We start from the raw sequence: 19,620 nt of genomic DNA, 5'->3' as shown, positions 1-19,620 counted from the left end.
ACTCTTCATGCGTAGATTTTCTTTCAACACAACCTCATGAAAAATATAAATTTTGGGTTTCCATTTAAAGATACCACAAACTAGTTTATATTATTTTATTTCAAAATAAAGGGCACAATTACTTTTCCCCAATTTTTTAAAGACCATTTTCCGTTCCTTTACTTTTACCAGTGCATAAAATCATTCTTCTCAAAGAAATTATATTGTAAACTTATTGGGTATGTGCTTATAGTATTGAAACAGAACTAAAAAGAATTAGTTGACAATGATTTGTCTATACTATAGTCAATCATTCCTTTGAAAAAGATTAATTAACTCACTATGTAATTATATCCTTCTACTATAATCGGAAACATTGTTTCTTTTTGTCTTTTTCTTTTTTTTTTTTTTTTAATATAGATATCTTACAGCCCTTACTTCAATATATTTTCTGTGTAACGTAAATTCTTCAATATGTCGACTGAAAATTGTTACTCTTGATCATAAAGGAAAGACTAGATTATATTCAAAACTTTGGGAAAATAAGTAGAAGTTAAAGTAATTAATGCTGTGCTGGAAAAATTGTTGATATCTAAATGAATTGAGCAATGAAATTGACGATTAGTTAATTTACGTATTTAATGTCTGAACCAACGTTCTTATTTTATTGTGAAAATTATGGTTATTTGACAATCATATAAGTCAGAACTCGACCTTCTTATAATAATAATAATAATAATAATAATAATAATAATAATAATAATAATAATAATAATAATAATAATAATAATAATAATAATAATAATAGAATAAAAAGGGAAGTTTTCAACTCAATTTTCATTAAAATAAAAGAATCCAAAATTAAATCATGACCAATGAAAGTTATATAAAATATAAATACAGTAGTTGGATAATTATAATTTACAATAAAAATAAGCTTAATTAGTTGAATTCTGAATACTTAAGTGCCGTACACTTCTCCCTCAAAATTTGAAAATCAACTTCATCCTCTCTTCGTGATCACGGTTATTGATTTTCAGCCGAAATACTGAAAATTTGTTCATATACAGAGAATATAATAAGTATTTACTTCATCCTCGGAACGTAAGTGAAATTTAAAAGTAGAAATTTCATTTTGTCTCACTCATACCCTGTAAGCTAAAGGAGACGGATGATCAATGAAAATTGAATGATAATGAAATAATTAGTGGAATGAAAATTTGGGAGGAAACAGAAGAACCCATGGACATGATATTGTCCACTGCAAACTCACATGGCCTAGAATCGAATTAGGTACCCGCGGAGTAGAGATATGCGCTCTGCCACAGAGCCATCGTGGTCCCTATTTCAGTATGTATAACAAAAATATGATTTGGGTTTGATTCCTGGTGGGGACACTCGGTCGAAAAAGTGTAAAACCTTTTCAGGCCAGCCATCTGAGTGAGGTTTTCCCGGGTTTTTCTCACTTACACCAAGCAAATGCTGGGATGGTACCTAACATACATGTCCCAGTCCACTTCCTTCCCTTTCTCGGATAGTGTAATCGCCGAGGGACGTCATCCCAAATACATGACGGGGTAACATGGCCATAGATGCCGAAAGCCAAGAAATCTAATTCCTAATCTAAAAACATGGTTTAACTAAATTAAAATTCTTTTGTATAGTTACGAACTTCCTGTACAGACAGCTTTCAATTACTTTTCTTATATTTATGTTCTGTTAAGAATTACTGTAATTTGATGATTAATTAATAAAAACATATCCATCCTACAACACAAAGGTGATCTTGCATAAAAAATGAGATGTCAATATTAGTTCTACATTAGCAATTGAAGTATTTAAAGAAACACATCAAACAACACCTAATTATACTTATAATTTATTACTAGAAGAACATCTTACTTAAGTAGGTTTTGGGATGAATTAATCTTCTGTTTTTCTGTTGGCTGGGGTTTATATAATCCATAAATACATACATTGTATTTATTAACAAGACTCAGTCTGAAACAGTGTGGTTAGAAGTTTTCGTAGTGTATATTTCTTGTTAACAGCGTTAGAAAGAATGCGACAGCTACGTGAAATATTCTATAGTGAGTGAATAAAGCTGATATTTGTCTAGCTCTATCATAATCTATTGATAGAGATAGGCTAGTTTCAGCTTTCTCGACTAAATTCGTTTGTAAGCACCAAATGTTACATTTCTTAACGTTTCGCCACTTTTGGTGCTATCTTCGTCAGAAGTATACAACATAGCATATAGATTGTTCGCCAACCACAATGTATAAATAATACACTGTATAAATATAATGCATACAGAGGCTATGTTGTATGCCCCTAATTATGCTAGTAGTATTAATTAACAAAACAACCGTGATAGAAATTGTCAATTATTGTATTAAACAAGACTTCTAGGTTCTACAAGTTGTAACACAGACATTGACAAATGGATTATGCTTTTCAAGACTTTTAGACGTCGCGTTTGGAAAAAAGCATTCATACTTCAATAAGATTAATTGATCCAGTTTTACTGCCGGCAGATGGGAGATTGGATATAAGATACTTGCATAGTTTTCTTGACTCCGCACAGCTAAAAGAAACACTTACATAACGAACTTCAAAGCTTTTACTATCAATAAATCATACTCAAATTGTGCAAGAGAATAAGGAGTAAAATAACAGAAAAGGACGACAACTCCAAGTAAACAGTATAAACTGTTATATTAGTCACAATTGTCCATAGCTTCATGTCCACATTTTTTTTTTTTTCATGTTTTCGTATATATTTCTACCTTTTTAGGATATGAATATGCTCTATTGATGAAAACAAAGCTTCAAAGTATGTAAAATAATTGTCCAGAGACATCAACAAAATCTTTTCAAATTAATGTTGTGTAATTGTTAAATCTGTTAACTATGTTAAGAGCCAGCAATATATTAGAAAAGAAAGAGATAACTTTAGATTTCCAAACTATGTTGTGCATAAGATATGGAGTCTTATAGAACGACTGTGTCCGTCGTATGTCTGTCGACAAATATCAGAGCAAAAGCGGAATAGGTTTTTCTGAGCGAGACTCAACATTCCAAGAATATGTCTCACCCGTTGCGTCCTTGCTCTGCTATTCCAACCAGAAGTGAAGTTGTTACCATTTCCCGGTTTCAATATTAATCACAGTGGAGCAAAAGCGGTAAAAAGATAGCGAAAAACGGTTTCTTGATATGGATTCATCATTATACCAAAATTCTTATAATATAACCGGAAGTGGTTGAAAGCTGCAATTTCCGGTTTCAAGATTAATCCTCATAGAACAAAAGGAAATCTTTCAGTTTAACGTCCCACGTTATGCCTTTTTGGCTAAAGGAGACAGATGATTGAAGCAAGTGAGTGAGTGATGGAGGAATTGGTGGAATGACAATGTTGGAGGAAACGGAAGTATCCCGAGAAAACCCCACGAGTAGGACGTTGTCTACGGTAAACTTACTTGGTTGGGGATCGAACCAGCGACCTCACGCACCAGAGATAAGCATTATACCATTGAATCATTGTACTTCCCCTCGAGAAACTGTTTCTTGATGTGAGTTTTAGTATCCTAAGAAAAGATTCAATCTACGATTCAGTCCCTCTCGTATTGAAACTAAAAGTTGTAGAAGAGTGCCGCTTCCAGTTTTACTGTTGAATTTGCATTGAGCAAAAGTGGTAAGAGATAGCGATAAATTGTTTCCTTGGCATTGTTTTCAGATAAATTGTTTCCTGATATAAATACCGCATCCCAAGAGTAAGTTCCATCTTCTCCCAACCCTCCCCCCTCCCCTACTATCCGCCTATTTGAAACTGAAACTAATAGATCTGTCATTTCTGGTTAGAACATTGGACCCGTATAGTTTGTAGTTTCACAATGTGAATACGGAACTTACTTGTTTTTTTAATCATGGAATTCAACAACTTTTCATATTAAGAGCAATAAAACTAAGATAATTTCACATTAGAAAAATAATGTTGCATATGTCTATCAGATGGTAACTTAATTAAGGTATTGATTCTCATTGTTTTCTATACTCTTTGGAAGAAATTTTAGTAAATTCCTGTTAATAGATAACATCTATATATTAACCTTAAGTTCGTTATATTGTAATTTCTGGAATTAATTAAAAACGCAGTTTACGTTTTGTGTTCTGGAACTAATTAAAACGTAAATGTTCAATGATAACATTCAAGATAAAATATATTTAAACTGATGTATTTTCCGATCTTTATAATTGAGAATACATCTACTATTAATGGTTTCTTTACGTATTATACCAGAACTGTCTAGAAAACATTTTTATACATGTCTGACCATAAAGAAAAATTATATCATAAGATACGGACTGTTGTCCGTATCAACATATACATATTTATAAATGTTATCGTTATACTGTTTAAAAAACTTACATATCCCAAATTTTGAGAAAACAATAAGCATCAAAGGACTTAAGTTATCACCTAACTGACATGTTTAACGTTATATTTCTAATGTAACGTTTTACAATAATAATAATAGTAACAAAAGGCTCTCCAAGATATTGCTGGGTCTTACGAATCATGGTTAAGGACAATTCTGTGCCTCTACATGTTAATTTAACATGAATGTGTCTTCCTCTCTTTCAGCTGTCCGTGAGGATCGGATGCCTGGCGGGCGCAACTCAGGGGCTGTGTATAACCTCTATAAGGTACCGGTAGGCACTCACTTTAACCTTCTCTCTCTGTGAAGAACCAGCAGTTTGCAAGCATGTTTTGAAATAGAGTGAAATGACAACTCGTCATAACGGGTAGCAGCTAGGTCGTCTGTCAAAATGTGTGTTCTGTTGTCAATAAAAAATGAAAAAAAGTCCATTAAAGTTTTCATATAATTTTACTTATATATTATACATAGGTATGTTATCTATTTATTAAAATCTAAAATTTCGTATGATTTCAGGTAAGTATTTAGCTTCAAAAATGCGTGTTAATCAATAGTAAAATTACAATAAAGTAAGTAAACTTATCGAATACTTACTTCTGAAAGAAGATAATTATGTTAAGTAAGAACCGAGAATTTCATGAAGAAATTACAGGAAATGTATAGTTATTTATCAAATGGATTGAATCAACTGTTATTTTTTTTTTCCTCGATCTTCATATTTTAGATTAGCTCAGTGGCGTATTAAGGAGGGTTATCGGGCTCAAGCACCCCCTCCCCGAAATAAATTTGTTATATGCACAACTTCATTAAAATTTATCGACACCCAGAAAGAAAAATATAAGTGCTGATTCAAGTGTTGTGCATAGCCCTCCACCCAAAACAAATTCATAAATACTCCACTGGATTAGATAATGAATCAGGAATGTACGCAGTCCTCTTAGGAAAGAACTTGAATTTATTTCTGAAGTAAGAAATTTTATTTCAATAGATAATAGTAATAATTTTTAACAGATTTAAAAATATACCATTTTTCAAAACCAAAAATACCATTTTGCTTTCCTCATATTAATCGAAGTAATTACTTAAGTTGATATTTTGGTGAAATATTAAGTTCAACATGAAAGTACTTGGCTTAAGTATTTAAGATCTCATAAATATAAATTTGTGTTCTATGAATATAGGTAGTATTGAGGGATTTTTAGTTAGAGCTATTTTGTTACTTATTACTACAGTATATAATAAACAGGTATCTGAACACCTTAACTAATGAATTAAATTAATTCTCTGGTAAATTAAATCAAGAGATTCTTATAATGTGGCAGCAGAAACATGGAAGATAAGACTGGCTACTTTATCATGTACAATGCAATTATGATACATACATACATATATAAATATATAAATTCACAATGAATTGTAGATAGATATCTATTTGAGTAAATTTAATGAAAATAAAATAAACATGTATTCGCATTTTGCACTATATATACGTTTATTACTTTGGCGTAAAACTAGAATTACATTAATTCTTCATACTTTATTAAAAATATATTTTTTTTTTCTGAAACATTCTCAACTACAAATTAATTTGAAATTAATACATTCTACTGCATATTAAAAAAAAAGAAAAAAAAAGAAACTTTTGAAAATAAGTCTGAAATAGAGCAGAACTTTAAGATGTCGTTAATGTTTTCAAGTTCCTATATAAAATAGTCTTCTGGCTGTATCAGAAATTTTGTTTATTAATAAATAAGTGCTTCGTAGCTATACAAACTTCTAATACTGTATTAAAACATAAACTTTGGTTATTATTATTCTTATTATATTCTGAGTGGCTATCAAATTGAAGTTGAAATAGCCTACACAGTATTTTTTTCATGGTAATTCTAAAAAAATAATAAGATTTAAAATAATTATTTTATTTAAAAATGAAAGCTTTGAGTTTTACGTCCCACGGTTATGCCGGTTAGGCTAAAGGAGACGGTGATGATGAGTAATGAAAGAAATGGTCGAATGAAGAAAGTGGGAGGAAACGGGAGAACCCCGGGAAAACCCACGCACACGGTGTTTGTCCACCACAAAGTTCACTTGGCGGGGGCTGGGATCGAACCCGGGACCCCAAACACCAGAGGTGAACAATTATTTTATTTAATCATAAGATTAAGCATTGATCAAGATAAGATTAAGATTTGATCAAGGTAACGATACTGATGTAGTCGAAAATTTAAATATTTATAATTGTAATCTCAAAATAAAGTTTAAAATATTAGTGTGTGTGTCAGAAGAGAAAATACGATAAATTGCCTTTATTTAAGAAAACAACTTCTGGTATATTCTGTTACTCATGGTCTGTGTTACTTACGGTATGTGTAAAAATATGTAGTATAGATTTATTTTCCTAGAATATGGAAGTATACAATGTTATTCTCAATGAAATATATTCGTTTATACTCAAAGACATCTATTTAGTTGCATATGGGACATTATTCTTTCATTATATGTGCTTATTTTAATATTATCTTCTTTGTAAGTTTTAGTTTGATCATAGAAGTAGTAACATAAATTTGCATTGGCATGACTAGTATTATTCTTACAATTTACTCTATATTGTAAAGAGGAGCTTAATATTTCCACTTATATATAAAGTGAAATGTCAAGAATTACGTAATTATTTACTGTACATATATTCCTGGAAACTATAATTTTACTTAGATTACTGCTTGACTTTACTAATAAATTATGATCAGTTCTGATAGGTTATTTTATTGTTCTTTACTTCGCCTTTAACATAGGTTATTTAATCTTTCATAGAATGGTTAAAGATAACATTGATTCAAATATGCTATTATAATTTTCAATATCCTCACTTTTATAGACGGGTCGTGTTGTGTCTATTATCTGTTAATTGAATTGTAATTAGAATAAAAGAAAATCGAACAGTCAATTCTGCAAAATGTTTACAATTTGTTATAAGAATAGCTCAATACAATTCAAAATTTTATGAAGAAATATTCAATCTAAAAATTTTCAACACTGACCATTGCAAGATGATATAGAACATTGACAATACAATCATTTACACTACATGAAATGGTAATATTTCAACATAATAATCCAAATTCCAATGTAATGTCATTAGAAAAAAATATTCATAACTACCTCTTCCTGTGCGGTTTTCTCGAACACAGCAATGCTTTATATATTTTGAAGTGTAATAAAAATATAAATAGGGGTTCTAGATTTTATTACTTTTCATTGGACTGACACTAGTGAAATTGTTGTTTGTAATTTTGTTTGTATTTTGTTTGTAGGGCACTTTTTTGTAAAAGAACACACTTTCTTGGCAGGTTTTTAGATCAATAATGAAAAATTGTCATTTCACAGAAAAAAAAGTTTAATTCGTTTGCTTTAAAAATATTTTTAAAAAACTAAATGCTCACGCATATCTTCTTTGTGCGATATCTGTGAAAATTGATACATTTTGGTTTGGATTTTGATCGGTAGATGGCTTGATTTCAATTTAAAATCATAAAAGCAAGAAAAATACTGTATATGCTCTTGAAAGTTGTGGTTTCATTCTATTTCAAATGGTATTGTTATCTGATTGGTGGGTCACGATGAATGAGATAAGGTTTTCTTTACAAAAAATAAAAGTGAGGATTGTTAAAAAGTGAACTTTCCTCTACTTAAAAAGATAGGGAAGGAAGTATGTTGGTAAGAATTTTTTTCCTTATTTTAATACAATAAAGATATTAAAGGAATTTTACTCTGATATTCTACATAAACTAACAATTTCATCTCGTCATTTTTATATTACTATTATACATACATTTGTTTCTTCTAGTTTTTATTTCATAAGGTTAATTTTTTTCTAGATATGTATCCACACAACCCATATTCCTTCAGTCATTACTATCCTTCATTGCTATCGAGGAAAAAAGAAAACAATCAGTTGCTTACGGAACATATCTGTTTTCTTCTTTTTCAAAAATGATTAATTCAATGTAGAACCTGCAGGAGATGTTTTCTTAATACTATATTCTTATGGGAGCAGATTACAATAGATGACACAAAAGCTAACCATTTTTCTTTTGCCTGATTTTCGTAAGTGTAAAGAGATAATAAAATGTAACTTACTACAATAATAGATAATGTTATTCTACACCCGAAAATTAGTCGAAAGAACTTTCAGTATATCATGGAAATTGCAGTGTGACCAGAATATGAATTACCCAGAAATCAAGGTTAAAGCAGCGGCTAGAAAAATGAACTCAATGGTAATTGATGACTTATGATGTTGTCTTGGTTCCTTGTTAACTACTTTTTAAATAATATTTCTATTTACTTTGTACTGTTTATTACAAAAGTATTTATTTTGTACTGTTTATTATAAAATAAATACAAATATTATTTAAAAAGTAGTTAACAAGGAATCAGGACGACATGATAAGTTATCAACAATCGTTGAGTTCATTTTTCTAGTCGCTGCCTTAACCTAGATATTTGGACAATTCATATTAAGGCCACACTGTAATTTCTATGGATGGCAACACTGAAAGTTCTTTTGACTCGTATTTTCGATTGTAGAATAACATTATCTATTATTATGGTAAATTACATTTTTATTATCTCTTTTCACTAACGAAGAACGGGCAAAAGAAAAATGGTTAACTTTTGTATCATTTTTAGTAGTCTGCCCTCTTAACACTGTAAATTCTAAGTTAAAAGAGATAATGGCTGTTTTGTTAATATATCTTTTGTGGCATATTTAATCTTTGAACCTTTGTCTCGATTAAGTTTGCAAAATAATTCTTTGGAATTTGAGATCAGATGAAAGAAATATAAATCCTATTACAAATCATTATCATTATTTACAAATATACATAAATAACGCTTAATAAGTAGAAAAGATAATCGTAAGCTTTTAGTTACTCGATTGATTATAGTTGTGTATGAGCCTGTAAAATAAATTTTGCTTGCTTTTTTGTCTTATTTTTCTATCCCACAGTCTTATTTGGGAAAAGAGGTAGGCCATTGAAATGCTAGTTATTTCATATATACATTTTTTAAGATGATGGAGGAAAAAGTAGCAGAAAAACATTGTGTGAGATAAATTTCAAAAATATTTTATTTCTTTTCTTTTTTTAAAAAAAAAAAACTTATCAGTGTCTCGTCTCTTACTTTTCCCATATTAATGATTATAGAGAAAAGAAAATGTAGAAACTAAAGTCGCACAGACATCGATCCAAATATCGAATTTTTATTTTCATTATTGCTTGCTGGTTTGAGTTCTGTGGTTACCACTTGTCTGAAAGTTTCGAACAATGTATTTCCAGCGTGAAAAATACAAAATGCCTTAAAGAAAGTGTGTTTCAATTTAAAATTTCACTTACAAATAAATATACGGCTTCAATTTATGTTCATGTTCTGGATTGTTCCGAAATAGAACATTTAATACATAACATATCAAAAATTCCTCCTTTTCTTGTAAGTGGTTCAGTAGCATACAAGTCTAATTGATAATTCTCAGCTGGAAAAATTCAGTAGTATAAAATATAGCAAAATACATATACAAGTCTAATTGATAATTTGTTTTTACTCCCAAAATCTCTTCAACATAATAAAACAATGTTCAGAATTGTATTGAAGTTGTCTAGCGTTGCTAATCTATAAATTTGACACACAACAGTGGCAAAATTTCATTGAATGCATAGCAGTGTATTTACTTATCTACTAAATGTAGATAAATTGTCCTTCGTTTGTTTTCAGTCCAATCTACAGAGGAACTTGTGAATTATGAACATGAGTGTGTAGTTTGATAATTATTTTCTTCATTTAATATTATTCTTCAGATTTTAGTGTTATAAAAATCTAATCTTTGTGGAGAGAATTACATATAAATTTTCAACAGCAAATCATTTCCTTGTTCTGTAAATCATACATAAGATATGAGAAAAAGTCTTCTTTATTCTAAATACTCAATGCATATATAATATCGATTTTCATGATTGTGGAATTTCGATTAATATTATTCAAATTTAAAATCCGTCAAAGTTCTGACTGCTTAAACTAATGCTCTATTGTCATAATCTTATAAAACAACATGAATTAAAACTGTTAGAGCGAGAGAGGCTCCTAATTCCTAAGATTCCTAATCTCTAAGATGCTCCTAAGGTTGCTAGTATCTTCTTTAACACATGAATTTTCATCGTTTAGTTTTCTTTTATATCTCATTTGATTAGGTATTGTTTTGCTAAAGTTATTTAAGTTTATGTAAAAAAAAAATCTCCAATTCTATTTATACAACAATATTTAAAATTACAATTGGCTGCTCAAGCTATGGAAATTGTTGTTGGCATTTTTATGCTTTCAAGTCCTTAACTAATTTACAACGAAAACTATTTCTTCATCTAATAGAATATAGACAATATAATGGTAGATCAGTTACAGAACTGATAAGACTGTGACGGTAAAGACCATTACCTAAAAATTATTATTGATAATTGTTATCTGATTAAGTTCCACGAAATATTCTTACTGTGTTTCTCATGGTCTCTGATCTTCACTAAAATTATGATACTATTACTTTGCCTCCTGCATTTATGTCATATCCTTTGTAGTAGATCTAAGTAGTTTTCTTTGCTACTTATTCTGTAATTCAATGTGCGTCATGGGAGAATGTAGGAACATACATAATATACATAATAAGATATAAAGAGGAGTGATTAGTGTTTGATACTTCGTCAGTCAGTTCTGAATACGAACTTTAACTGCTGCACTTTGGATATGAATAGATGTTAATAGGTAACCAATTAGGAACGTTCATTAGCCCTTCAATATTGCTTGGGTATATATGAAATGAATATGCTAATAATATGCTAAATCGAAACTTATTCATATTTAAAGAATTTTTCTAAACATGTTTCACATATATTCCTAACATTGATCAACATTTACGAACAGAAACAATATTTTAGGGTTCTAGGGTATATATGATGTTAATTTATTCTTATATGCATGGCCACGAATATGTCGTTTGAACAATTGAAATGACCTGGAATCAATATATCATAAGTGGTTATAGATACATTTCGGGGATATTCAATGTAGTTATTAGGACTATCTTTGAATATCCTAAGATTATATCACTGTTTCAAAAGGCGAATGCTACAAATCAGAAAAAAAGATAATATATAAATTGATATAAAAGATTATATATATAATCCTCTTGTTTGTAATATTTACCTTTTGAAACAGTGATATAATCTTAGGATATTCCAAGACAGTCCTAAAACCTACAACTAACCTAATATAGCTTCCTCGGATTTCTTTCTAATCCGCTTGCTATTGTCATATTTTACTTGTGCTGGTTCTGTATAAATGAGTGTAACGCTATTTGTCCTCCAACTCTTAGGAAATTGGACCAAGTTTGGTGATTTTTGGCACCTGACTTGACCCTTACCTAGCTTAAGTTTTTATCATGTTACTTTAATTAAAATGCGTATCCTAAGGGAGGGGGGGCGAGGGATTCAAAATTTAGTATCTCAAGATGAAAGTTGAAACTTGGTACATCAATTCTTCATTTAAAATAAGCGAATTCATATCCCATTATGTTTGAAAATTCCCGTTTTAAAGGGGACAAAGGGACATCTATATATAAAAATGAATTAAACTGTTCGCGAACTACTCCTAGACTGCTGGAGCGATTTTGATGAATTTTGGTACGTGACAGAATCATGGCATAATGTAGGTTTCTACCGTGTTACTTTGATAGAAATCTATATCCTAAAGGGGGAGCGGGAGGGGTCAAACTTTATGCGAAAAATTTAATACCTCACGATCATGAAACTTGGTATATACATTTTCATTGAAATAAGAGAACCCGCGATCCAGAGATTTTCAAAAATTTCCGTTTTAAAGGGGAGCAAGGGAGCATCTCCTATATGTAAATTAATGTAAAGATGTTTTTCCGCGAACTCTTCCTGCACCACTGTTTCGATTTTGATGATTTTTGGTACTTGACCAGACCATGGCCTAACCTAGGTTTTTATCATGATACTAATGCATATCTCAGAGAGAAGCGAGAGGTTCAAAATCTGTGCGAAACACTGAGTATCTCACAATCCTCCCACCTTAGAAAGATGACACTTGGTACATAAATTCTTCATTAAAATTATAGGACGCACTATATCGCATTATATTATTATTGCGATACAGCTTTTTTTTTTTTTTTTTTTTGAAATTCCCGTTTTAAAGAAGGAAAGAAGGCATCTTATATATATAACGAATATAACGATATTTGTCCGCAAACTCTTCCTAGCTGCGTCGATTTTGCTTATTTTTGGTATATGAGTATACCTTGGTATCCCTTCTACTTTTAACACATTTTCGTCAAGGGATGAAGTGTGAGGGGTATGACACGTAAAAATATGTTTGATGCCGCATAGACCCTCCTAGACTCCCGCATCAATTTCATGATTTTTGGTACATAGATAGTCTGTGGCCTAACCAAAGTTTTAGTACATTTTCGGCAAGGCTTGGAGAAGGCGTGAGGAGGTGACATGTAATAATATTCGAAAACGACCGATATTAGTGTCTAATTCATAGTTTTTAGAGTTCATTGAGACTAGTATTAAAACACCCGACGTCGCTGAAGTCCACTTTAGCCCCATCGGTATCTGTAGGAAAAGGTCACATGTAAAAATAATAATAATAATAATAAAAAGATCGATATTAGTGTCCAATCCATGAGATGAACAATAACATTGACGATGCATTTTAAGTCCAATTTAATCCCCCATGTGTATCCTAAGGGGAGGAAAAGATTCAAATACTTTTATATAAACCTATTCGTTCCGTAGGGCATTTCAGCTACAATATATATATATTAGGATTAGACACTAGAAAGAAATCTGAGAAATCTATATTAGGTTAGTTTCTCAAAAGTGCATTTATGATGAATAAAAAAGATCCAAGTTAGAGATAACAAAATTCATATTTCTTCTTCTTTTTCCAAATTAAATTTCTGTGTGGATACTTTGAAATCGTTCTTAGGTTATTTTATTATTGAATATCTGCATATGTTTAGTGAAGATAAATTCTAGATATCTCGACAACCGTATAACCCTAAAAATAAACGGCTTGTCCTTACATATTAAGCGAAATGTGTCGCTTACGAAATGAAACTGAATGATTCTAAGCATGATAACATAGTCATAATATTCAGTTTTCTTCTTTATCTTAAAAGCAATTAGCATAATCATGTTTAAATTGTATTGACTCGAATAACAGGAGATATCTTCATATTATTAACTTGGTGTGTTATGGGTATTTTATGATAAGAAATTGCTTAAATATGGGTCTTCACAAGCAAGAGAATTGCAGTCTGTGAAGGTTTTTATTTTTTTAAAAAAAAAAAAGTCTTACATTTGGGTCAATAACTAGTTTTATTTTCATTATGATTGTTATAATAATAGAAAAATCATGCTTTTAGCGAAATAGTAATAATTATTATAGTTACTGTGAACACATAGAGAACTTTTTATTGCTCAGAATTTTTTTACACTCAATTTCAGGTAAAATACAAGAAACATAAAAAGAACCAGAAAAACGGGCAACTGAAGTCGCAGATAGAAAAACATAAAACTGTGATGAATACTGAACAACCGACGCCTCATCTGGTGAACGGTGAAATCCTAAAAACAGCACTGACGAATCCCAGTGAGGTGTGTAAACTGTTTATAGCTACTACAAATGAAAATCTCACTCTCTATTTAATATTTCACAAGTTCAGCATAAGATTAAAATTTTACAACACATTTTGTGTGTGTGTGTTTACAAAATACTATGATCTAAAATAAAATTTTGTAAATTGTAAAATTTTTGAATTTGGTAATTTACTGTCTCAAAATTGTCTTGTTGTGAAATTTATTATTATTAGTGTTATTATTAATGTTTTGAAAATTATCATAATCTTGCTGTAGAGTTTCACAAAACTGAGTTATGTTGAAAAATTAAATAACAGTAGATTTGAAGATGGTGTAACAATTTGGAAGATCATACCTGTTTTGTTTTCTTATACTGTTAACTGTGCAATTAAGTAATTCTTTATTTAATATATATATATATATATATATATATATATATATATATATATAATTGTCTTTTACGTTTAGAAAATTTAGGCTTTATGCATGTATACAGTGTGAGGAAAATCACAAATAAACGGTCATTGACAAACTTATTTACATACTTAAAGAATTTTCATTATCCTCGTTGTTGAATATATGATTAACTTGTTGACACTCATATTTATAAAGTAAAAATAATAAAAAAAAAACTTAAAATAAACTATTCATATTTTTTCCATTCTGATGCAGATCGTTCATTTGCGGCAAAGGCTAGAAAGCACCGTTAGTTCTTCAAGGGATCGGAGTATGCCAATAGAAACCGCCATAAGCATGATCCAAACCCTCATCGACTGTGATGAGTTTCAAGACATTGCCACGTTACGAGTAAGTACATGCTTTACCAAGTTTATTTTGTCTTTCGTGATTTTAATTACTACTCTGTTGATAGATAATACTGTTCTATGATCTTATCAAAGAATTTTCAATAACTTTAATGAAGGTAATAATGAAATAGAGAAATGAAAATATTTTGCTATTTTTCGTAAAATTTTCTTTTACATTCAGAGAAAATAAGAGTTACACATAAAATAATTTCACTTATGAACGGTATAAACTTAAATGTTTTAGAGGATGTATACGGTTCAGAAACTATATAGTTAATATGTATTTTCACCGACGCTAAAGCAAACTCAAATGTTTAAGCACCAAGTGAAGTATCTCAAGTGGTAGAGTGTTGGCTCTGCATTAGGGTGGTCGTGGGTTCGATTTCCGCTGCCAACCATCCTGACTGGGATTTTTCAGGGTTTTCCTCAGTCCTACCAGGGCAAATGCCGGGATGGTGCCTACTGAACAGGCCTTAGCTGATATCTTCCCAAATCCTTTGCATTGTTACTGTTGTTAGATATCCAGTATAAAATGGCCTCTGAGCTGTATCTGATGATTGTTAAATAAATAAACTTAAATTAATATTAAATGTATATAATATTATTATTGTAAGTAGTAAACTTTAAAAAAAATACAGAGTGAATATTAACATATATAAAAATATTCCCCCTTCTTTTATATATTTTTGTAATCCGATGATTTTTTTTCTCTCTTTCTAGAATATGGATGAACTGTTGGACCATGAATCAGATTTGTCTGAGAAGTTGTGTCAAATCGGAGATTCCATAGTATATAAGCTGGTGCAGTGGACCAAAAGGTTACCTTTCTATCTGGAATTACCAGTGGAGGTAATGGAAAACATTTGTTTAAAATATCTTGATAGAGATGTGTATATATGTAATTCAAAAATAAATCAATCAATAATATATCAGACAATGATCCACTTTCTGTTTCTATATATAGAAAACACTGAAAGACATAATTAATGAATTGATACTAATTTATGACCTATTAGCTCCCTATGCTTCATTAGTTTGACTTAATTTTATGAAATACTATGGTGTATTAAAGTACACATTAATATGTGTTGAATAGTAACTGTGTACTGTGTATTTTGGGTATTTATTATTATTATTATTTTTGTAAAATACAATATTTTTAAAACAAATCATACACAAAGAAAATCCATCTGAAATTAATATATACTAAAGTTGATTTTTCTAAAGGGCATCGTCTTCAAAACAAATATATATATATATATATATTAAAAACAACCGAACTTATTCGCTACAATTTTGTACAACGTTCTTAGTAATACTGCGATCTTTTAATATTATAAAGAATATTGATTTTAGATCAATTTACAAGAATTCTTAAAGTTACGAATATTATAGACAATTAATTAACTTCAATTTACAATAAGAATTCTTAAAGTTACAAATATTATAGACAATTAATTAACTTTTATATTGGTTCATATTCCCTTTGTTGTACGCTTTATTAGTGCAGGTTGTAGATTACTACTGTTTTTTTTTTCTGTTTCTCTTCACATTCTTCAAGATGTTGACTATTATCGAAACCATGAGTCAAAATTTATTTTACCTGTGCTAATTGATTTATTTTCTTTTGCAAAATGATACAAATATCTTGCTCTGAGTACATAGTTATCATATTTATTTTCTGCTTCACTTAAAATGTTTGTTGGGAACTAGTACAAAACAAAAATCTACTTATCTACCTCATTTTGGAAACCAAAACCAGGTGAAGATTATCTTGAAACTATATGGAAGAAAGATATTTCAAACTTCTCTCTTGTTCTTTTCCCTTCCCTCATACACACATACACACTCCCTATATCTATAATTGATAGTCCGAACGGCTTCGTGTCAATCACAATGGCTTTTGTCTTTTATAAGTTTATTTTCATCCTATAATCTTCATTGATTTCCGTTGAGTATCCTAACATAATGTTAATTTTCAATTCAGATGCTGCAACAAAAGTCATATCATCTGCAAATTTACCTAGGTATACATTCAGTTTTTCTTTCTCTTACTGAAATACCATCATACACAGCAAAAAATAAAGTATTAAAACAACTCAAAATGACTACCATTTTAGTGTGTTACTTGTGTGTTAATTAAACACCATTTTTTTTTTAACTGACTTTCATTCCCATCTGTCGATGGGCGGGCCGTAGAAGGTTACGCCTTCTCTTTGGCCAGTGGTTTAGATTAATAATTGTTAAGTACTGTAGAGATGGACGTCAGGTTTCAATAAGATGGTGGAGAACCTAAGGTAAAAATGTCAAATTTTGTGGGCCTGAGAAAGGAGTGGTAAGCTTAGGCTAAAAGTCGTGGCCTATGTGCTCGGATCTTTATCGATAGAGTTGGGGATGGGTTTGGTATATATTGCGATCCTTAAACACCAAAAACGTGCCTTCCGATCATATCAGAAATAATTAGTAATTGTCAGTGAGAATTTGAATTTGATTTTATTGTTTGCAATGAGCAAAGATTTACACAGTATATTTGACATGTATGACAAGTAACGAATAACGTAATATGTCTCACTATAATCGGTCATGAAAATAGTTTTGTAAGCCTATGCATATGAAATGTCTGACAACAGTTACATGAGTAGCAGTGCTGCAATCTGTTGTTTTTATATCCTAGCACATAAGTAAAACATATAAGAACAAGAGATAGCAGAACTGCTACTCATGTAACTGCTGTAAGGCAATTCATAGGCTTACAAAACTATTACAGAAAATATAGTACGTTACTCGTTACTTGGCATAAATGCCAAATATACTGCGTAAAGGTTTGCTTATAGCAAACAGTAAAATCCATTGCAAATTCTCACAATTACTAGTTATTTCTGATATGCTCGGAAGGTGATGTCCTTGATGTTAAATGAACACACAAGTAACGCCCTAAAGTGATAGTAATTTTGTGTTGTTTTAACACCTCGTTTGCTGTGTACCTATAGACTATGTCATCTAAATATATATTAAATAATATTGGTGAGTTCACTCTAATGTGTTCCTCTAGTTCCTGTGTTCTTCACCTGATTTAACATTAGCAAATCACACAATTGTTCAATGACGATTAGCAGTTACATTATTATTAAGTATACTTTATCTAAATAATATATATGTACAAGACAGGGGTGGACTGGCTATGTAAAAAGGGCGCGGTCACATACTCTGGGAGGGCGCCGTCCATCCGAGGCTTTCGGTTGTATGGAATACCCCCTCCTAATAAAAGAAAGTGCCGGGGGGCTTCCCCGGAAAATTAGTACATAAAAAACAACAAAAGATTAAGTAGCTATTGCAGTTAATCACGACAGAATTATACAAATTCAATATTTTCATAAACAAACAAAGAGACTTTGAGTACTAAATACGAGGCGTATCTTTTTAAGTAAGATCCGTTTTGTTGTAGACACTAGTAGTTCGCGCGCATACCGCAACTAGTGTGTGCATGCCTCGGGAACAACTGTGCTCAGTTTCAACTCTGTAGCTGACCTGTACGGTTGTGTTCTGTGCTTTCACAGTGTTTAAGACTATCAAGTCGCCCGCCGCGTGTGAGGTTCGCTCAGTGATACGGTTTTTGTCAGCAAGTAACCTGTCTGCTGCAGAAATTCATCGACAGATTTGCGAAGTGTACGGTGATACTGTTATGAGTGCAAACAAAGTGCGTAAGTGGATACGAGAATTCAAAAATGGCCGTGACAACGTCCATGATGAGGACCGCTCCGGTCGCCCTTCTTCGATTACAGACGATTTGGTGGCTTCAGTTGAAGCGAGGGTTCATGAGAACAGGCGCTTCACAATAACAGGTCTCTCAAACGAATTTCCTGAAAATCAGTGCTTTACAAAATTGTTTCTGAACACCTAAAGTTTAGGAAACTGTGCTCCTGTTGGATCCCAAAACTCCTGAAGAGGACCACAAAAAACAAAGATTTGAGTGTGCCATGAAGTTCTTGACTCGTTATCACGAAGAAGGTGACGGCTTCTTGAGTCAGATCGTAACTGGATACGAAACATGGATTTCGCATATCACGCCCGAATAGAAGCAACAGAGCATGGAATGGAGACACACAAACTCGTCTGTAAAGGTGAAGGCCAAACAGACTCTGTCCCAGCGCAAAATCATGGCGTCGGTGTTTTGTTGGTTGACTTCATGCAACGAGGAACCACTATCAATGCAGAAGCATATTGCCAAACTCTGTGAAAGTTACGCAGAGCGATTCAAAACAAACGACGTGGCATGCTGGCAAAGGGCATTGTTCTTCTCTATGACAATGCAAGACCTCACACTGCAGGTCAGACCCGCGATTTGTTGGACAGTTTTGACTGGGAAGTTTTAGACCATCCACCCTACAGTCCTGATCTTGCACCGAGCGATTACAATCTGTTCCTTCACCTTAAACAACACCTCAGTGGTAACCGTTACAATGATGACGACGATGTGAAAACGGCAGTGAACTCTTGGTTATCGGAGCAGGCGGCAAGTTTTTATGAAGAGGTTATTTTGAAATTGGTTGAGAGGTATGATAAGTGTTTGAACAAACTTGGCAACTATATCGAAAAATAGAGTAAAGTATGTACTTTCTGAAAATACATTTACTTTTTTGAAAATACATTTACTTATGTTCAAACGGCCTTACTTAAAAAACACGCCTC

The 19,620-nt window shown here is 31.3% G+C and overlaps 1 protein-coding gene across 7 annotated transcripts in view; it reads left to right on the top strand.

The window, feature by feature from the left end:
* Positions 1-19,620, top strand: part of Hr4 (nuclear hormone receptor 4) — a 519,395-nt gene that overhangs the window by 484,868 nt on the left and 14,907 nt on the right. For 6 of the 7 annotated variants that reach the window (XM_081764792.1, XM_081764788.1, XM_081764793.1 and 3 more), the window contains exons 6-9: positions 4,625-4,692; positions 13,994-14,143; positions 14,798-14,932; positions 15,652-15,780. In XM_081764792.1, coding sequence (XP_081620918.1) covers positions 4,625-4,692; positions 13,994-14,143; positions 14,798-14,932; positions 15,652-15,780 — 482 coding nt within the window. The remainder of the gene's footprint in view (positions 1-4,624; positions 4,693-13,993; positions 14,144-14,797; positions 14,933-15,651; positions 15,781-19,620) is intronic. The other variant, XM_081764795.1, reaches the window with a different exon arrangement.

Source organism: Thermobia domestica, chromosome 7 (assembly GCF_964235325.1).
Source record: "Thermobia domestica chromosome 7, izTheDome1.hap1.1, whole genome shotgun sequence".
Classification (NCBI taxonomy): Eukaryota; Metazoa; Arthropoda; class Insecta; order Zygentoma; family Lepismatidae; genus Thermobia; species Thermobia domestica.
Note: the sequence above shows the minus strand (reverse complement) of the source record. Positions and strands in the feature narration are given on the sequence as shown.